The sequence below is a fragment of the Urtica dioica genome, chromosome 10 (assembly GCF_054948205.1).
Source record: "Urtica dioica subsp. dioica isolate 48M chromosome 10, U.dioica_male_clone48M_v1_H2, whole genome shotgun sequence".
NCBI classification, from domain to species: domain Eukaryota; kingdom Viridiplantae; phylum Streptophyta; class Magnoliopsida; order Rosales; family Urticaceae; genus Urtica; species Urtica dioica.
In genome coordinates this window covers 25,241,912-25,263,741 of record NC_142765.1, presented here as the reverse complement: position 1 = coordinate 25,263,741, position 21,830 = coordinate 25,241,912, and the positions used below count along the sequence as shown (strand labels likewise).

Below are 21,830 nucleotides of genomic sequence, written 5' to 3'. Positions count from 1 at the left end.
TGACAATTTGCAATTCCAGCGATTCAAGTGAATCAGTTCTTTCAATTTTTTAACCAAATAAACAAGTCAGTAAGCTAAACATGGTATATGTTTTTATTCTTAACATACAATCACTAGCGAAGTCTTTCATAAAAGTTTTTAAAAAATTATTAACCAAAATAATCATTGATCACTAGTTAACGGGAATGATTTTTGGCACGGCTCACGACTTCTGACGACCCACTCAGAAGTTGACACGTGGCCACCCAAAAGTATTAAACATCCACGTGTCGAAATTGAGATGTTATATGTTTTTTCTTAACAACCGACCAAATTACTCTTTCTTTTAATTCCACCGATACCAAGGAAATTAGTTTATTCTTTTAATTTTAATAAACCACCCTAGTAACTAGAATTTTCATCTCAAATGCTGACCAACGCTTAAAATACCTCCAACTTAAATACTCATACACGATCTCTTTGGAAAACCATTCTTACATTCATTCTCTCTCTCTCTCTCTTGTCTTCTGATCCCCAAGAAAAGAACCGGAGATATGCCGGGCCCAATAATCCCGCCCCGCCCGCCCTGCCCAGCTTGCTGGTTCATCGAGCGGCGATGCCCGCCGGAGTGCCCTCTCTCCCAACACTTCCCACCGGAGAGCAGGACCAACTTCGAGTTGGCCCTCATGGACGTGCCGAATTACAGCCTCACCGGCTGGCTCCAGACCACAATCCCCGTACGGGAACGCCGCGCCATCGCCGGAGAAGTCGTCGAAGACGCCGCCGGCAGAGGCGGCGGCGGAGCGTTCACGCAGCAGGCCCGGGAGGACCTCGTGGAAGCGGTGCTGAGCGAGGTGGCCCGGCGCGACGCCGCTCCGCACCACCGCCGCGGCCCAAACGGCCTCCCCGTAGTCTACTCCTACATCCCCCACTTACCCTGCTGCCTTCCCGACCTCGCGCCGCTCCAACGTCGCCGCGCCGCGCTCGACGGCGGAGAATCTTTCGGCGAGATTTCCGACGATGATTTATGATAAGAGCATTCAGGTTTCTTTTCTTTCTTTCTTGTTTAATTACCGGTGGTGTGTGTGTGTGTGTCGGTATTCTTTCTTTTCCAATATATATATATATATATATCAAGAACGCATGCAGAGGTTTCTTTGATGGGTTGAAATGAATTTCTTGTTATTTTATCACTAGATTCATGCTATGTTGTTTCGTATTGTTCAAAAAACTCTTTCTCTCTTTTTTTTTTTTTTTTTTTTTTTTTTTTTTTTTTTTTTTAACTAGTTCTTTTGGTGATTTTCGAAACTATTGCGGTTGTTCACTTAGTAAAACCCTTAAGTTATTACTGTTCTTGTCTTTTCAGTGTTATTTTTATTTTTTTTTAGAAATTGGGTACGTATGATGATGGAAGTGATAATTAATTTCTTGCCCCATAAAGAGGTGTTTGCTAATTAATGTTTTAGTTTATTATTTTACCACAACAAACGCTGTGCAGTATATTGATATAACATATGTTATTTGGAACTTATTTGTTATTCAGGTTGACATTATGATCTGCAAGAACATTTTATGCAAGGACCGTGAATGGCTCAAGGAATTGCATAAATTCCATTTTGTGCTTTTATTGGAACATTTTGTATAGGATTTTTTTTTTTTTTTTTTTTTTTTTAATTTTGTTTGTAAATTCGTATGCCCCGATACGTTTTTTCGGTATTGAAAACTGTAATATCACCAATACTACTATTTCTGATGTTGCGAATTTGATTACAAGAAGAAAGAGTTCTAAGAAATATTACTGTCGTGGTCACGAATTCTTGGAAATTGGGAGTATCTATGTATAATAAACGTAAAATTACGTTTTTTTAAAATTTATTTTCTCAAACGGTTCGAGCAAGCAACAACACCAAAACATAATTTTTAAATAGTGAATTAACCTACCGAATAAGACAATGTGTTCTTCCATATGTATTATATATTTACTCGGTGAAATTTATATTCCTATCATCTTATTTAATCAAAGTTTAAAATGCCGCATGTTTTTGTAAAAATTACGTCCAATCTCGTTTTTTTTACACCCACCATATATGCCTGATCTAATGCGCTGATTGAATAATTAATAAAGTAGAAAGTTATCTTATTTTTATATTCTGCGTTTATGCTTTGATTAGTCTAAGTTCTAAAACAACTCACAACTAATGAAAAGTACAAAGTTGCATAATATTTACTGATTTTGCTTAACATCTAATCACAATCTAAGGATTTAAAGGACAATTGAACCCAAATGATACTAGTTAGGAGAACTGTGATTTCTGATCAGGACTCACGAGACATAGAGAGTTCTTAGTTCACAAATTCTCTTTCTCTTGTGATGTTAGGTTTTGATGCTCTTACATATTTTTCTCCTTGTAATGTCCCACATTAACATAAAATTTAACACTAAAATAGAATATTAATTTGGAAACAAACTTGACATGGGACTACCGCTTATAAAAGTGGGGAATCCACGTCCAAATCCCCCTTTCAATCTCTTATTTCTCTCTCTGATTTTGAATTCTGTAAATTAGATAGCCGTTCTTAATAAAACTAGTTCCAATTGTAAAACTCACCCAATTAGAACAAAAATTCGAAATTAGGAAAACCAAAATCTTCACATATTGTTTTTCAGATTTTCGAACCTTCGACCTTGTTTTGGTCATACTATGTCTGGATCATCAGAATCGTTGACTCTCTCTTTAGCCAATTTTGCCTAAACAAAATGATAAAGCTGAGTCAAAATAATGACGACAAATTTATAAAAACTAATATAAGTTCAAGAAGAGATGGGAATGTTACTTGCTCTTCCCAGTTGGTTTTCAAGGTGACTATTAGAAGAGAAGAACTCTGAACAAACAGTGCACAAATAATCCCCATCCACATGCCCTATTTAAAGAATATTAAAATAAAAGTTATAACTTGAGTTAATATAATTAGCAAGGAGATATAAAGTTAATATAAATAATTGGCACATGCAAGGAGATATAAAGTTAATATAATTAATTAGCAATATAGAACTTTGTTTAGGCATTTTAGCACAAATACTTCCTAAATAATCTGCAAGTGGCGTTTGGCCCTCAATTTATTTTTTTCAAGTAAAATGGTCATGATTATATTGTTTTTGTAACATTTTTAATCTTTTTACATAAATTATAATTTTTTTTTTTAAATTCAACATTTACAAACTTGAAAATAAATTAATGTACTCAATTAATATGCAGAATTATATATCTTTTATTCATAATCTTAGGGATCTATAAGGGTTTTGAATATGTAAATAGTTTATATGTTAATTTTTTGTTTTTAATTTACATTTTAGATAATGACTAAAATGCTACAAAAAAAATCAGTAGATCAAGTACTATTTCACTCCAAAATGAAGTAAGAAAAAAAAAAAAGCCTTTCTTTTTAAAAATATGCTTTCGACGCCGAGAAGATTTACCTTTCCACCCATGTGCCATACGAAAGCGAATACAATTGCGGATGGAAGTCCGACCAAATAGTAGGAACCGAGATTCACATACGCTCCGATCTTTTGCCATCCACACCCTCTAGCATTGCCTGGTTTGATTGTACCCGAAATGAGCCCAAAAAACAATGCAGGGCATTGAAAAACAGGACATTGAGTCAATCATATGAAGACTAGATCATATTCTAGTCACCTGAGAGGACACACTGCAAGGCCTCTAGAAAGTGCGACACTGCGAGTATGGGCATCATTGAGGCAACATAGTTAATCACTTCGGTGTCGTTGCTGTACGCGTGACCCCACACGTTTCTGATGAGTACGAGGAATAGTCCAACCACTATGGTCTCTCCGAGGGTCATCACTACCGCGACCCACACCGCTAATCGTGCCGCTCCTGGACGCCCCGCCCCAAGTTCGTTCGAAACCCGAGTGCTGTTTCATTCAAATCACGTCAAGTTCTGCAATAATTAATGACAATTCGTTCCATCGAAAAATATGAAGAAAGCTTCTCTTATGTCTAGTTCTCTGTTTCGCTTGGGCTACAAGTAAGCCGAGAGCTCACCTCACGGCGCTGCTGAGTCCAAAAGGGATCATCCACACTGTTGAAGCAGTGCTCAGGCTGAAAATTTTAACATACATATTAATATATACATTGTCAATTACCATAAAAAGAAAGAGAAAATTTTCAAACCTGATTGAGAGAACAGAGGTCTCTAGTGTCGGATTCGGAAGAAGGCCCGAGAGAAGGACCACCATCTCGTACGACCACATTTCTAAGCTGCTCGAAACAAGTGAAATGTAAAAATAGAAACACTATAAACACGGAACTAGAGCAAAATCCGAAAGCGAAAGTCGGTTCTTCGTTACCAAACCATGAGCGCGGAAGGAATGGCGAGCCTTATGAAAGCAACGACATCGTGCAGAGCCTCTGTGGAGAAGCCGGTCCAAGTACGGGCGCACGAGGGAGAGAACTTCACATAGAGGGCGACGAGCAACACGTTGACCCAATAAGATATGGAGTTCGCCACCGCGGCTCCTCCGCTCCCGAGCCCCGACTTGAAGACGAGGGCCCAGCATAAGACGAGGTGGAGCAGCGTCGCCGCGGCCGAGCAGACCACCATAGGGAACACGATGCTCTGCGTCTGAAGAAACCTGACGAGACACTCGAGGAGACCGAAGGCGAAGAGGCCCGGGATCATGAGACACGCGTACCTCCCGGCCTCGGCCGATATGGCCGGGTCTTGGCCCAACGCCACGAGGATGGGCTCGGTGTTTGCCCACACCAGAGCCAAAGGCACGCACGCGACGAGAAGCACCAACATTGCTCTCTGCATATGGATTCCAAGCTTGTGGTATTGTTTCGCTCCGAATGATTGCCCCGACAACGTGTCCAAAGCGCTTGACATTCCTATCTGCACGGCGAGAGTACAATAATTTATTTAGGAAAAAAATTACAAAAAAAAATTAGCTAAATAGCCAATTAAAACGTTTGAAATTGATATAGAGCCAACGTTTCGTAAATCTTAGGTAAATATCTATAAAGATGACTTGACCTGATAAATAGAAGTGGTTATTTACTTAAGATTTACGAAACGTTGGATATTTATCAGTGTCAAACTGTAAATGTGACTATTTATCTAATAGTACAAAATAGTCATTCGAAACTAATCGATTAACAAAATAGTTAAAAGTTTCAAATTTTCAGCACAGAAACCAAAATTATCTTGCCAGACCTCTTTTTTGAGATCAATCATAAAAAATTTGACGATTATTATATGCAATTTATCATGTCGGTCAAATTGTGTTTTTTGAAACGTGTTCATCGCTTGTTTTGGCTATTTCACTTTAGACGCTTTGCCTATTTTGCAATACTCAAATTTTTTAAAAAATAAATATAATGAAAAGCGAAGAGGAGAGCGTTACGAGGAAGCTGAAGCCGGTGACGGAGGCGAAGGAAGTGGCGATGGAAGCGCCGGCGAGAGGGAGCTGGCCGAGATGGCCGACGAACATGACTGATATGATTTGGAGGCAGTACTGCAACAGACTCACTGCCACCATAGGCCCGGCCAGCCATAGCTGCGTCTTTGCTTCTTCCACCACTTCGTTTCTCTTCCACGGCTCTGAATCAATCAAAGCTCTTCTCTCGTCTCTCTCCATTTTTTTACTTTCTCTCGCTAGCTGACAGTCTCAGAGACGCGCGCTCACACGCAGGGCTTTACTATATCAATTAAAGAAAGAAAGAGAAGAGCGTCCCTGAATTGGAATGTGATATATAAAAAACGTAAAGGAAGGGCTTTTTTTTTATTTTTTATTTTTTCTAATAAAAGATACAAAGCCAAAGTAGTCTCTCAATTATTGTCATCATCAATTCAATCATCCGACACACCCCAACCACTTCTGAGTCTGACCACCCTCTCTCTCTCTCTCTCTCTCTCTCTCTCTCTCTCTCTCTCTCTCTCTCTCTTTCTCTCTCTTCAACACTACTTATTTCTCTCCCTAAATAAACACCAACACAATGTTCAAAATATCGGGATATATCGGTGATATATCGCCGATATATCGTTTTTTGAAGAGTCTCGATAAAATATCCGTTGTAATCGTTATCGTTTTATAAATATCAGTAAAATATCGATGATATATCGACAAAATATCGTTTAGTTAAAAAATCCAAAATATCGAAAAATATCGATCAAATATCGTCCAAATTTGAAAATATCGTTATTTATTTATTTATTTATTTATTATTTCTTATTATTTATACATTTTACTTATTAATTTTACTTAATATAATGATATTATCAATATTTCTTTATTTATATTTTATAATACATATAAATATATGTATGATACATAACGTATTATATATATATATATATATATAATATCTATACTAAATTACTAATAGACTAAATAATTAAATATATCGCCGATATATCGTTTTTTGAAGAGTCTCGATAAAATATCCGTTGTAATCGTTATCGTTTTATAAATATCAGTAAAATATCGATGATATATCGACAAAATATCGTTTAGTTAAAAAATCCAAAATATCGACAAATATCGACAAAATATCGTCCAAATTTGAAAATATCGTTATTTATTTATTTATTTATTTATTTATTATTTCTTATTATTTATACATTTTACTTATTAATTTTACTTAATATAATGATATTATCAATATTTCTTTATTTATATTTTATAATACATATAAATATATGTATGATACATAACGTATTATATATATATATATATAATATCTATACTAAATTACTAATAGACTAAATAATTAAATATATCGCCGATATATCGTTTTTTGAAGAGTCTCGATAAAATATCCGTTGTAATCGTTATCGTTTTATAAATATCAGTAAAATATCGATGATATATCGACAAAATATCGTTTAGTTAAAAAATCCAAAATATCGACAAATATCGACAAAATATCGTCCAAATTTGAAAATATCGTTATTTATTTATTTATTATTTCTTATTATTTATACATTTTACTTATTAATTTTACTTAATATAATGATATTATCAATATTTCTTTATTTATATTTTATAATACATATAAATATATGTATGATACATAACGTATTATATATATATATAATATCTATACTAAATTACTAATAGACTAAATAATTAAATATATCGCCGATATATCGTTTTTTGAAGAGTCTCGATAAAATATCCGTTGTAATCGTTATCGTTTTATAAATATCAGTAAAATATCGATGATATATCGACAAAATATCGTTTAGTTAAAAAATCCAAAATATCGACAAAATATCGTCCAAATTTGAAAATATCGTTATTTATTTATTTATTTATTATTTCTTATTATTTATACATTTTACTTATTAATTTTACTTAATATAATGATATTATCAATATTTCTTTATTTATATTTTATAATACATATAAATATATGTATGATACATAACGTATTATATATATATATATATATATATATATAATATCTATACTAAATTACTAATAGACTAAATAATTAAATATATAATACTATTCTTTTTTATTGTTTTAAAGAATATTTGTAATGTAGTAGAAAAAATATTACAATTTCTTTGAAAAAAATTATTTTATTACAATTTTTAATATTGAGAAAGTAATGTAAATATTAATAATGTATATCTATAAGGAAAAAGTTATAGCTTATAGGTATATTTTAAATTTGATTGTTTTATTAGAAATTAAAAAATATAAATAGTGGTACATATTTTATTATATTTTGTTATAAGATTTTTGTCGATATATCCGTCGATAATCGATATATCATCGATATATCACCGATATAATCGGTAGTCGATATTAAAATTGTTATATAATATCCGTCGATATATCCCTCGATATTCGATATATCCGTAAAATCAGAACCTCGATATGGGTATCGGTATCGATATTTTGAACATTGCACCAACACCATTGGAAATAAATTAAAAAAACAATAAAAAAAAACAGCAACGTCATTCTAGTATATAGGTTGATATTAGAAAAAAATGAAAATAATACCGCATCCACAAATATTTTGTTTTTGGTTTGAAAATGGCTAAGAATGTAAAATATTTGGTTTTATTATTCAAAACACCAAAATTCTGGTAAAAATAAAAAAGAACTCTGATAAAAAAAAAATGCCGGTAATATTTAGTTTTGTGGCATTCTGGCTATTTTTCTTATACCGACATTTCAGTTAAAATAAAATATAATTCATATCGTTCTTAGAAAACTTTCAGTCATTCCCTTGGATTGGTGAAATAATACTAAAAAAATAGTACAATCGAAAAATCATGAGAAAACTAGCATTTCAATCCTTGATGATTACCATAGACTATCATTATCATGAGTTATAAGTTATTACCCGGCATGACGTCACCGACTCTCTGTCTCCGCCGTCGCCGGAGAATGCCGTCGCGTAGCCGATTTTCGACGCTTTCCGGGCGAGCTCGGTCAGTAAGGATTTGATGTTCTGGGCGAGTTTTGTTTTTGGCGCCGATTTCGGTGGCTTTGTTGCAGAAGTTTCCGAGAGGGTCGGTTTTAGACTTCATTTTTCTTTTTACTTTTATTTTCTTTAGTTCATGATTAATTATATTATAGAAGGTTCTATATTCAATTCTTCTTATCCGTATTTATGACTAATAAATGCCGGCTTGTGATGCGGACAAAAAAAAATCAAAAATATCTGCAACTTGCACCTACTATTATCCAATAAAACATCAGGACATAAAAAAATAGGCGTTTTTATCTGTGACATGAACGTGGTAGGGCGTGGATTTTTAAGTGAAATGAAGGGGAAAAAAAGGCTATAAGGAATTAGTTAAAAGTTCGGTTGCGATCAACAGTGACGATAGGGCTTTTGTTTATGTTTTTTTTTTTTTTTTTTTCATGTATTAAATTGACTAATATATGTATTAATTATTTACTCACATCCATGCAAGGAGAGATATAAAAAGAGGACTGGTGTATAAGAAGGTTTTTTTTTTTTTTTTTTTTGCGCTGACACCTGACACGTGATTAATACCCCAACGGCTTGTTGATGAATGCTGAGGAGTTGCCGATTGTTAATAGGATAAGATAATGCCGGTTGTTGCCGAGCTTTACTCTCTCTCTCTCTCTCTCTCTCTCTCTCTCTCACGCATCAACGTCATCGGCGGCTGATAAATATCATTTTTGATATAAAAATGTTTCCACAATATGCAAAAGCTCTAATAAAAGTTTAAGGTTTTATTCCGTTTGGCCTTATGTGTCGTAATAATGACAAAGGAATACAAAATAACGATTTGCATTTGTTATAAAAGCATTATAAATTACAGAATTGTGATTTCGGGACTAACTTGAAATACATTATTTCAAATTTATTGCATAAATATGAGAAAATGTTTGTTCGATTGCTAGCACTACGCCTTGATAAACATGTTTTAAAAGTGAGAATTGTATCATTTATTGATATATCGGTAAATTATGTTTGATTTATATGTCAACAAATCGTTAAAAAGTCCAAATTCACGGACATATACGTCAACAAATCGTGTCGTTTGTTAACACACATATCAACAAATCTTGAAGTTTGTTGACATATATGTCAATAAAGTGTGTCATTTTTTTAACCACTCACAAATTGTATCTCTCAATTTTTTTTTTAAATACAAGAGTTAAGAATATCGTATACAATATACAAGTCCGGTGAAGGCTCGCTGCTCGGGTTTCGTGAAACATACAAGTTAATATGTTAAACTTAAAACATGATAATTATGTCAATAAATTTCGTCATTTGTTGACATATATATGTCAACAAACCGTCAAACAAGTTCAGATTTGTTTACAGATATAAGACTTTAAGGGAAAAAAATAGAGGAAAAAAAGATAAAATTGTATACAAAATATTTTTTATCTTAAATTTATTAATAAAATTGTCTAAATTATAATTTTAATCGATTATAGAAAAAAATTATTGTATGAGATAATAGATCCGTCGTTCTCCTTTTAAAAAGTAGAAAGATGATGGGGGAGGCCATGCAAAAGTCCCACCAAAGTAATTTTCAGAACCATGGTGTGGATCGGCGAGTGACCATTAAAGTCTAGGTAATTTTAAGACGATGTTATTAATCTTGGTCTATAACCGCGTAAGCATAGGGTTTATTATAGATTTTATCGTATCTAAGTATATTATATTATTATAATATACAATTAGAACCAGTACTGCCGTGCTCAATGACGGAGCCAGTATAGGTCCAGCAGGGGCTTAAGCCCCCCATAAATTTTTTTTTTTTTTGCACTTTTTGCCTATTTAAAAAAAAATTACATTTTTTTTCCTTGAAAATTTATACTTTTGGCACAATTTTTATAAATTTTTTACAATCAAGCCCCCCTGAATTTTTTTTTTAAAATTAGCCTCCTTGATGGGCTTTTCTGGCTCCGTCATTGACCGTGCTGTTATTTTACAATATTCGCTACAAAAATTTGAATTTGACTAATTGGACACTTAACTCAAGGGCACATGCATTTCTCATGCTGACCTTTTTTTTGTGTGTATAATTTTTCTTGCCGACCCCAGTAACACCTATTTCCCTCGGCAAAAAGCGAAAAACACGTTATAATAATTATACATACATACAAAAAAAAAAAAAAAAAAAAAAAAAAACAAACTTTCCATGTTTTTCAAGATTTTCTTTCCAAACAATAATAACATGTTTTATTTTTTTCACACTCTGGCTGGAATTTCCGAATCGTAGACTCTCTCTTTAGCCAATTTTGCCTAAACAAAATGATATAACCGAGTCAAAATATATAAATGACATGTGTATATTTAAAACGAATAAAGTTCAGGAAGAGATAAAAATCTTACTTGTTCTTCCCAGTTGGTTTTTATGGTGACTATTAGAAGAGATGAACTCTGCACAAACAGTGCACATATAATCCCCATCCACAAGCCCTATTCAAAAAATATTAAAATAAAAGTTATAACTCATAAGACCTTGACAGCCGAAACTGTAGCTTAAGTTAAACCGCATGCCAGGAGGGATAAAATTAATATAACAAATTAGCAATCTAAAATTTTGTTTTTGGGCCTTTTACCACGAGATTGGCATTTTTGGTTACTAAACCATTTTTTGGAGCAAAAGTCAATGAATTATTGATTTTATAGCATTTTAGTCTCTCTTTTATTTTTATTTTTATTTTTATAAAATTCAACACAAACAGTTCAAAATTAAATTAGCAAAGCTAATTCAAATGCAAAACTCAAATGCAAAATGATTTAAAATTTATTTGCTGTTTGAGAGTGTCATAAATTAGATTTAAAAAAAAAAATACAATTTCTTTAAATTTGTAACAATATGAAAATACTACCCAAAAAAAAAAAAACTACTGTGTACCAATTTTTAGGGGTGTAATCGGGTTGGGTTAGCCGTTTTTTTCATGTTCTACCAACCCGAACCGCTACAATTAATTTTTTAAAAACCCAAACCAACCCGATTGAAAGGAAAAACCAAACCAAACCAACTCGAAAATAATCGGGTTTGTTTGGGTTGGTTTTTTCGGATTATAATTCTCGACAAGTGACTTTATAACTCGAATGAAAATCATATACGTATATTATATCTAGAACGTTTTGTCAAATAAAATTAAAATTTTACTTATCTTTAAAAAAATTACGTATTAAAATAAAAATTACGCTATTTTTAATTACAAAGTTTTCATGTAGTCGTAAATAATAAAGTATAATACTAAGTATTTTTTTTTATTTAATTATAATATTATTAAAAAAATAATATATTTTTTAACAATAGTACATATAAAATATTTGCAATCTTACAAAAATTAAATAATTAACACTATCGGGTTGGTTTGGTTCAACCCAATCTCACGACTATATAAAACCAAACCAACCCGAAACAACTGCGGTTTGGGTTGGGTACAACCCAAACTTCATCGGGTTTTAATGGGGTGGTTTAAAAAAGAGTGCGGTTTGATTTGGATGATCGGGTTGTTCGGTTTGACGGTTTCGATAAACACCCCTACCAATTTTCTCCAAATGAAAGGATTAAAATTCCACACACATAAGAATTCAATGACTATTTGTACTAAAGAAAAACCTTTGTTCTATAGAAATGGTTTAGATTTTGAAAATACGTACCCGTCCACCAATGTGCCATACGAAAGCGAATAGAATTGCGGATGGAAGTCCGACCAAATAGTAGGAACCGAGATTCACATACGCCCCGATCTTCTGCCATCCGCACCCTCTAGCATTGCCTGGTTTGATTGCACCATAAATGAGCCCAAAAACAATGCAGGGTATTGAAAACAAGACATTGAATCAATAGAAAATTAGGAAAATAGTCAATTGTTAAACGTTTGACATTGCTAAATAGCCAACGTTTGGTAAATGTTAGATAAATAACCACTTTCAGACGTAAATCTTAGGTAAATAACCAACGTTTGGTATATGAATGTGATTGTTTACCTAAGATTTACGTCTGAAAGTGACTATTTATCTAAGATTTACTAGACTTTGGCTATTTAGCAATTTCAAACGTTTAAATTGGCTATTTTTCTAATCATATGAAGACTAGATCATATTCTAGTGACCTGATAGGACACATTGCAAGCCCTCTAGAAAGTGTGACCCTGCGAGTATGGGCAGCATCGAGGCCACATAGTTAACGACTTCGATTTCGTCGCTGTATGCGTAACCCCACACGTTTCGGATGAGTACGAGGACTAGCCCCACCACTGTGGCCTCTCCGAGGGTCATCACTACCGCGACCCACACAGCCAATCGTGCCGCTCCTGGACGCCCCGCCCCCAATTCGTTTGAAACCCGAGTGCTGTTTCATTTGTATTCAATAAGTGGACAACCACAATGGCATTGACTACATTACAAGTAACGAAAGAGCTCACCTCACAGCGCCGCTGATTCCGAAAGGGATCATCCACGCCGTTGAGCCTGTGTTTAGGCTGAAAATACATATTCATATATGGATTGTCAAGCTAAAAGAAAAAGTGTTTGAAAAAATGAAGGAAACCTTCCGATATTATCCTCGCAATTTCTACAACAAAATTAGATAAAGAAAGTGTCTTTTCGATTTGCCGATTTAAAATTATGAATTTGCAAAATAACCAAAGTTTGTCTTAATTTAGTGAAATAGCAAAAATGTACAGTAATTTAGTTTCAAATTTTTTTGTATAATAATCATAAAAAAATTTAATCTTGGCTGTCAAATTTTTTTTTAAAACGTAAATTTGTTTACTTTGCTAAAAAGTTGAAACTTTTGACTATTTTGCTAATCAATAAGTTTCAAATGACTATTTTGTACCATTTTTCCTAAAATACATTTTGAGCAGTCTTTTTCATACATGATTGAGAGAACAGAGGTCTCTAGTTCGGGATGTGGAAGAAGGCCCGAGAGAAGAACCACCATTTCGAACGACCACGATTCCAAGCTGCACACGAAACAAATCAAAATAATCAATGAAAAACTTTAGAACCGGGAAGCGAAAGCGAAAGGCCGGTTTTTTTTTTTTTTTTTTTGGTTACCAAACCATGAGCGCGGAAGGAATGGCAAGCCTTATGAAACCAACGACATCGTGGAACGCCTCTTTAGAGAATCCGGTCCAAGTACGATCGCACGAGGGAGAGAACTTCACGTAGAGAGCGAATAGCAAGACATTGACCCAATAAGACACGGAGTTCGCCACCGCGGCTCCTCCGCTCCCGAGCCCCGACTTGAAGACGAGGGCCCAGCATAAGACGGGGTGGAGCAGCGCCGCCGCAGCCGAGCAGACCACCATAGGGAACACGATGCTCTGCGTCTGAAGAAACCTGACCAGACACTGGAGAAGAGCGTACGCGAAGAGGCTCGGGATCATGAGACGCGCGTACATCCCTGCCTCGGCCGATATGGCCGGGTCTTGGCCCAACGCCACGAGGATCGGCTCGGTTTTGGCCCACACCAGAGCCAAAGGCACGCTCGCTAAGAGAAGCACCAACATCGCTCTCTGCATATGGATCCCAAGCTTGTGGTATTGTTTCGCTCCGAACGATTGCCCCGACAGCGTGTCCAACGCGCTTGCCATTCCTATCTGCACGGAAAGAGAGAGAGTTCAGTATCCAAAAAAAAAAGTAAAAATATAGTATGGATGATAAAAGATTAGAGGGTTACGAGGAAGCTGAAGCCGGTGACGGAAGCGAAGGAAGTGGCGATGGAAGCGCCGGAGAGAGAGAGTTGGCCGAGATGGCCGACGAACATGACTGATATCAGTTGGAGGCAAGACTGCAATAGACTCACCGTCACCAGAGGCCCGGCGAGCCATAGTTGCGTCTTCGCTTCTTCTGCAACTTTGTTTTTCTCCGACGGCTCGTCAATCAAAGGAGCGTCTAAAGAGGAGCGGCTTTTCTCCATTTTGACTCTCGCTCGCTCGCTCGCTGAGACTCACGCACACACTGATGGGTTTGGTTTTTTATTTTTATTTTTTATATATATATATATATATAATATTTTTTAGGTTTTTGAAGATACTGTAACCGAGTGATTCGTGTTATGAATTTAGAGATTAAGACGTGCGGTTGTGAAACTGCACACAATATAAGTTTCACGAGGAGTTTGATATGTTAGTTAGCTTGAATAGCGCTAGTTAGCTTTGGCCAGCAGATTCTAGTACGTGTGTGTGTATATATGATATGACTATATATATATATATATTTATGTATACAAAATATTATATTATATTATATATAGCTCCACAAATTATAATGGATACGTAAATTAAAAAAAAAAGTTTATTATTAAAATTTGGTTGAATAAGATGAAGTGGGGCCCATTTTGTCTTTGTTTTTTCCTCGTTGCTTTATTTATACGTTGTAAAAGCATGTGTGATGCATGTACACGGTGAGAAGCCTAAAGAGGTTTTGAGCAAGAGAAAATAAAAGAAGAAAATACAGCTGCAAACTTGAGAGAGAATCAAAAAATGAAAATAAAAAATTTGAGAGCCTAGTAATTATTGAAATCTTAGATTGGTATTTGTTAGTGGAACTAATGCCCAAACAGAGCGAATGATATATTTGGTAAAGAGAAATTGCCCTATCTGCCACTCTTTTGATAACTTTTTCCCACATTTCACTAAAACCTTAATTTGTCCCAAAATGCTACCATGACAAGAGTAAAAAGTCAAGTTTGCTTTTCACCCATTTCGTCTCTACAGTAACTCTCATTTCTCAACCCACTCAAACCCATCACTTCTCACCCGAACCCCTAACATCGAGAAGAAAAATGGCGGACTCAAACTCATCACCCCCGCGTCCGACACCCCCGCGTCGGAGTACGGCGAGTTCGTCCGACACGGAAGAGGAAGAACTGGTTCCCAAAAAACCCCGTAAAAAAATGGGAACTTTAAAGGTTAGTCTTTGATCCAAAATCCCTAACAGTTATTCTCTTGATTTATTTCGATTTTATTGATTTATTTTGGGTTAGTGTTGTTGATGAAATTATGGGTTAGTGTTGTTGATGAAATTTTCTTGATATTTCGGAATATTAGTCTCTGAACATGAGAATCGGTTCGTCTCTGAATATTTTTTGGTGATTTTGTCTCTGAATACTTGTTGGAATATTTGTCTCTGAACATGAGAATCGGTCTTGTATTTGTCTCTGAATAGATATCAACAATGTTGACATCGACGATGTCAACATTGTAGACATTGTAGAAATCTATATCAACAGTGGACAATGATGTCTACAATGTAGACATCTATGTCTACAATGTAGACATCAGATGTCTACAATGTTGACATCTATGTCTACAATGTTGACATCAGATGTCTACAATGTGGACATAGATGTCAACAATGTTCACATAGATGTCAACAATTTATTGTTTTTATTTCTTGATTCTCATATCATTTCCTTATCTGATAATCTTTATTTTCAGGGTTGGTCGAGATTTGTTCCCGAAGAGAACATTGTAGACCATAATTTCAGTTTTTCAGGGTTGGTCGACAAGGATGAATGAGCTAAATTGATTCATAAACTCTTATTTATTTAATATCAGTTTTTGTTGAAATTATGGTACTTTAATGATTATGGTATGTAAAACTTTAACTTAATCTTAGTTTTTTGTAAAAATTATGGTACTTTAATGATTATGGTATGTAACTTTCCCATTCACTCATCGTGTATGCCTTTGCGGCACCGTAAAATTTCCACTTCACATCCTTCGAAATCCCCTTAAAAGCAGTCTTCAAATTACCGGCGAGATGAATTTAAATTTAGTTCTTCACTTAGGCATGCAATTCACATCATTACACATATATAAAACATAGTGTAAATAGACATATTAAGCAGTTTCAAGCATTCAAGTCATACAAAAACCCATACAAAAATATAAATATTACGAAGTTTAGACCAATGATGTGAGAAATTCATCGTCAGAGTCATTTCTTGTTGATCCTCATCCTCCTATAATAGAGAAGTTCTTCTCTCTGTGTTTTCAGCATAAACAGTTGTGTCCCCTTGGGCACGACTTCCATAAAATCTCCTTTTTTCTTCAACTGAGTCTCCCAGTCGTCTCCGATGATTTCTTTCATAACACTTTCGAGACACATGATCGGACAATGTTGACTTTAGATGTCAACAATCCCTTCACATAGATGTCAACATTGTTGACATCTGATGTCAACATTGTTGACATATATATCAACAAATAAGAACGTCATCTTCAAAAATCACATAACAAACCCATGCTTTTAAACAACAAAAACGAACGAACCTAGGGTTTTATTTCGTCATCTTCATTATTTCAAGACGAAAAGCTTTTTTATACCCAGAAAATGAAAAAAAAAACGAACCTAGGGTTTTATTTCGTGGATTGCAACTTTTTTTTTTTTTGGTCGGAATGCTCCTCCGACAATAACTGAGCTCCTCCGACGAATTTTTTGAGCCGTGGTCACGAGTTTTCTCAGCTTGGACGAGATGCGGGAGAGTGAGGGAGAGAGAGATGAGATCTGGACGAGAGAGCTTGGACGAGATGAGGGAGAGAGAGAGAGAGAAGATCTGGACGATAGACAGAGAGATGGACTGTAAGAGAGATAGACTGAGACCTAGATGTACTGGACGAGAAAGAGAGAAGAGATTGACGAAGGAGAGAGATTGACTGAGACTCACCTATTAATCGGTCTTCATTTCGGGAGAAAATGGGTGAGTAAAGATGTCTGCCAATTTGTAAAGAAAATAGATAGTGAAGGGCAAACTTGACTTTTTACTCTTGTCATGGTGACATTTTGGGACAAATTAAGGTTTTAGTGGAATGTGGGAAAAAATTATCAAAAGAGTGGCAGATAGGGCAATTTCTCTTTGGTAAATTTTGATAAAAACTCTTCGTCTCAACCTTTTTTCATTCTCGTTGATGAATTTGAAACCACGAATGCATATATATCTATATTTTGTTGTGCTAATATATTCTAAATTATTGTTTGCATGCTGTTAAATAGTATTCGATATATATTGATTTTTCGCTTTTAACTTGCAATTCTCAACACGCAAATCACGAGTGGTCAAAAATTTTAAGTCACACGGGCAGCTAAGAATCTTGGACCATGCGGGATCTTTTGGATATCATTGAAAGAGTTTTTTTGTTTTTTTGTTTTTTTTTTTTGTTTTTATGTTCGGGCAGTGATAATGAGGGAGATGATGAACTGCTTCACTGGATTGACTCGATTCACTAAGACAACGACAACCAGAACCCAAATTCGACAATAGCTCAAGCGCTCCGAGAGCTTGGAGTTGATCTAGAATGAGTGATGTCCGACAAAGTCGTTCCTCGAGGCAGCTCTCCTAACAGTTTGGATATAGGTGGGTGAGGTGGAGGTGAATAAGCCTATGGTGGTGGAAGAGATGGAGGTTCTTATGGTGGTAGAGAAGGTAGAGGTTCCTTTGATTATTGCTCGATGAATGCTGAGATCTCGAAGACGACTATTGAAGATGTTAATTATCTTCTTTACATTTCTAGCATCATGACAAATATTAAATCCTCGTTGGACCCTCGGTCTCTGTTTGATGAATTGTTCTCCTAACGGTATATATGGCTGAAATGGAATCCTCCGGTGACTGGTCTTAAACTGAATATTTATGGCTCCTTCAATGGTTGTACTTGTGGTTCTTGCATGAGAGCACGGTAAAATAGAGTGACACCCAAGTGATAATTTGAGGCTTTACAAGATATGATCCACCGTCTTTGGATTATAGGTTGTCATTGGAATTTCAAACCAAACATGAGAGTGCGGTATATTTACAAGAATAACAATTTCATCACCATGGCGCTTCATCAGACCTAACATACGAATAAGTATTGTGTATATTACAACAATTAGTCAGTTCATGGACGAGTACACAAATCATTCACTTGTCTATGGTTTTTCTCATCAAATCACATCTGTCGTGATTCCTGCTATCGCCTGAACTGTCATGTGATTGGAGTGGTAAACGAAATGGAGTTCATCATAATTATTTATTTTTATTTTATTTTATCATTTTGACTTTCACGGTGATTCGAATCCATCTTCTCGCTCATTTTGAGGGGCGGGGATGCTAACCATATCAGCTAGCCCCTTTCGTCGCAAGAAAAATAATAACAATCAACTTAGTTCATCACCAGTTTAATAGATAGATGACATTTATATAAAATAAAACAATAATAAAACCTTTACATTTAAGCTCAATTTCCCAAAAGACCGGATGGTGAACTTCGACCTGATGTTTTAGCGTTTATGCTACTATATGTTTGCATAAATTTCCTATTTCCGTGCCGTTCAACAAACATGTGAATAGATGGGAAACTCACTGCACAAGGAATGGAATCGAAAGCGTAGATATACTTACAGGACAAAGAGAGGTTCAAGAGCCGACACGCTGACATCGGCACCAGAATGCAGTCCCGCCACTTTTCCCTCGAGCAACCGCGATTTCCTCGTCAATGTAGAACCAAATAAAGAAAGGATCTTTGGTGCTTGGTTCTCTATCGTCCTTTTGCCCCAGGCTGATCTCTAAGGGTTTCAAAGCTCCGACTTTGATTCTAACGCATTCGAAGATGAAAGCAAGTATTTTGTTCTTCCATGTGAATCTGCCCTCGAATGTTAATGCCCCGATAGGCCCGAGATACACTCCATTCTCAATTCTCTTTCCCTAAGGTTACAGAAAAACTTTTACTTGATTTTTAAAAAACTAAAATTGAGAGACAAAAATAAATTAAAAACATAATGAAAAAAACCTTACAGCTGCGTCGAACCTCTGGATAGCTGTGAGAGGGAAGTACCGGCCGCCCTTTAATTGTTTCTGCTCTAGAACGAATAAACTATGTAAATAAAAAAAATGATAAATGAGAGTTGAACAGAGGAGGGTGAACCAACAAAAATGGATGAACCTCGGCAGTGAAAATGAGCATCCAAGTTTTTCCCGGGGATTGAGTTCCGCCGAGGGTTTCGAGAAAAGTTGAGGAATCGAGCTTCTGTTTCTCCATGACAGAAAGCGCACTCAAAATCTCTTCTTTTGGCACTTTTCTGGTTTTTGCAGCCTCTTTTAGCACTTTCAAACTCCTCACAACTTCCTTAATCCCACAAACAATGAAAGATCAATCAATACTTGTTCACAATTTCGTTCAACTTTTGGAGTCGAAAGCTTTCCAAAACAATGAAACAGAATCGAAATCTGCCGCCATTAACTTCAGCAGTGTTATTTCCTTTTCACTAACCTAGAAAATAGCATGACCAAGCTTTCTACTATTATTGCTTAAAAGGCTTTGCAAGTGACCAAACATAAATGTAAAGGGGATTTTAGCTTTCAAAACATTTGATTTGTCAAATGCCCATTTCATTTAAATTCCCATGTCTTGCTCAGTGAGACTACACCAAATAAAGCTCACAAACCCTCTAGATTAAATATGTGTAAGACACTGAATCGCAGATAAAAGCAACAAAAAAAAATCCGTACGTTGGTGGGCTGTGATTGTTGTTGGCTCGTGGTACTCTGTTCGTCCAATGCCGCTCCAATTCTGTTCGCTCGCATCCGAAGTCTGTGGAAGCGAAGTGGGTTGTGTGGGACTGAGCAAAAACTGGAGTGATTAAGGGATGTTTGGGAAGGATTAAGAACTGCCCAGTTGGCTAAACACAACTGCGAACTCGCGCTTTGTGAAACCATTGTTGCTGCTTCTGTAGACTGATGGGTATTTTGTATGTACTCATTAAGTTAACTGAAACTGTTGTTCACCCCTTTCCAACTCCAATCTAGTGGATCAGATTTTTTTCCCACAAATATATATAAATATTTTTTTTCTTCCTGAGACCAGATAGCATAAACTTTTTTTTTTCATAGTTTTTTATTGAAAGATTTCGCCCCGTTTGGTTTACTTTTCCAAATCCATTTTCTGTTTTCTGATTCTAAATTCTAGAAAACAGTTTTAGAAAAAAAATTTGCTTATGTTTTTAGAAAACAGATTTAGAATCATATTTTTGTTTTCTTTGAAATTTGTTCAGAAAACAGAAAAAATGAAAAGTTGTTTTCTATTTTATCTCTATACAATTGAATGAAAAACATAACCAAACAACATTTAAAATATTCTGAAACGTAATTATAAATCTGTTTTTTAAATTTAAAAATTAGAATCAGAAAACAGAATTTAAAAACAGAAAACGAATTTAGAAAACTAAACCAAACGGCCCCTTCATTTTTTTGGGCCTCATAAATGAATAAATATTAAGATTAGAATTTGAAAAATATCAAATATTAAATTTTTTACTCAAATTTAGACAAAATACCATTTCAGCTTATTTTTTCATCTTAAACCATTATATTACATCGGAATTCATTGGAATTAATCGGAATTCATCTTAATTCATTTTAAATCTTCGAATTTCATCACAAAAGATGAGAAAAATTATTTATATAAATATTTGTTTGCTAACAATTTTTTTTTTTCTTCATGTTTGTCTATCTATTAGGTTTATCGATCGAAAAATGGAAAACTCGAAGAATCATGCACACAAATGAGACATATTGATAGACATTGTCTTTTGAGTTTTATGAAAATAATGTATGTAATTTATTAGAAATTATTATTAATATATTATTGTGTTTGTTATTTTTTTTTTTCAAAAGGCCTAACCTTTAACTTTTGCTTAAGACCCCGATACATATTGGGCTGGCCGTTCACACACTCTTTCTTTCCACCTGTACAAGATTGCATAAAGTTGTGAAAACGATTAGCTTTTTAAATAAAATAAAAAAATTTAGCTATTTCTTAATTGAAGTAGGATTGAAATTCCGCGGATTCCGGTCGGAAACTGTTTTTTTTAGAGTCCCGGTACCCGTATGTACAAAATCGGAATTTTTCCTGGATTCCGAGGAAACCGTTCAGATTTCCGACGTTTTCCGGGGAATCCTTCTACTTTTCGATTGTCTTTAGGTAAATTCTTACGCGTTCCGACGGAAACTTACCGGTAAGTGGTCAAATACCGGCTATTCTTAAAATCTGATGATATTTAGTATTCTTTACGAAATTTGTCGTTAGTTTTTGATGATTTAGTTCAAATTATTAGTTTCTAACTTCATTATTGTGTTTAATTGGAGTTTGTATTCAATTTTTTTGTTACATCCTAAAATAGAGTTTGTATTTGAATGTGTTTTTGGGGTTTTTTTTGTTTGTTAAATTAGTTGTAGAATATGAAATTTTATGTATAATTAGTTGATTTTTAACATGCATATTATAATTATTTTGATTTTGTACTTTGTATTGAACTATGTCATTAAGCTAGTGTTGGATTTTTGTTGAATTGTTATTG

General features: G+C 34.8%; 3 protein-coding genes across 6 annotated transcripts; all 3 read right to left on the bottom strand.

The window, feature by feature from the left end:
• Positions 1 to 2,264: 2,264 nt before the first annotated feature.
• Positions 2,265 to 8,349, bottom strand: LOC149384445 (protein DETOXIFICATION 16-like). Its single transcript, XM_089628447.1, has 9 exons — positions 8,331 to 8,349; positions 5,408 to 5,697; positions 4,352 to 4,896; positions 4,176 to 4,262; positions 4,047 to 4,103; positions 3,678 to 3,916; positions 3,458 to 3,576; positions 2,815 to 2,901; positions 2,265 to 2,728 (listed from the first exon to the last, which is right to left on the bottom strand). The coding sequence occupies exons 2-9, from the start codon at positions 5,639 to 5,641 to the stop codon at positions 2,675 to 2,677; spliced, it is 1,422 nt and encodes a 473-aa protein (XP_089484573.1). The 5' UTR covers positions 5,642 to 5,697; positions 8,331 to 8,349; the 3' UTR covers positions 2,265 to 2,674.
• Positions 8,350 to 10,654: 2,305 nt separating this feature from the next.
• Positions 10,655 to 14,409, bottom strand: LOC149384444 (protein DETOXIFICATION 16-like). Its single transcript, XM_089628042.1, has 8 exons — positions 14,170 to 14,409; positions 13,545 to 14,089; positions 13,364 to 13,450; positions 12,908 to 12,964; positions 12,596 to 12,834; positions 12,141 to 12,259; positions 10,851 to 10,937; positions 10,655 to 10,760 (listed from the first exon to the last, which is right to left on the bottom strand). Exons 1-8 carry the CDS (start codon positions 14,407 to 14,409, stop codon positions 10,707 to 10,709), a joined length of 1,428 nt encoding a protein of 475 aa, XP_089484168.1. The 3' UTR covers positions 10,655 to 10,706.
• A 3,847-nt stretch (positions 14,410 to 18,256) lies between these two features.
• LOC149384443 (microbial collagenase) lies at positions 18,257 to 20,253 on the bottom strand. Of its 4 annotated transcripts, none has more exons than XM_089628200.1 (5): positions 19,984 to 20,253; positions 19,418 to 19,600; positions 19,270 to 19,329; positions 18,877 to 19,179; positions 18,257 to 18,452 (listed from the first exon to the last, which is right to left on the bottom strand). In XM_089628200.1, exons 1-4 carry the CDS (start codon positions 20,188 to 20,190, stop codon positions 18,892 to 18,894), a joined length of 738 nt encoding a protein of 245 aa, XP_089484326.1. In that variant the 5' UTR covers positions 20,191 to 20,253; the 3' UTR covers positions 18,257 to 18,452; positions 18,877 to 18,891. The 4 variants fall into 4 exon arrangements, 3 of the variants coding, with proteins under 3 accessions (XP_089484326.1, XP_089484325.1, XP_089484324.1); XR_016301615.1 differs by lacking the exon at positions 18,257 to 18,452 and adding an exon at positions 18,459 to 18,605 and having other exon boundaries at positions 18,705 to 19,179; positions 19,984 to 20,250; XM_089628199.1 differs by lacking the exon at positions 18,257 to 18,452 and adding an exon at positions 18,459 to 18,605 and having other exon boundaries at positions 19,984 to 20,252.
• Between the last annotated feature and the right edge of the window lie 1,577 nt (positions 20,254 to 21,830).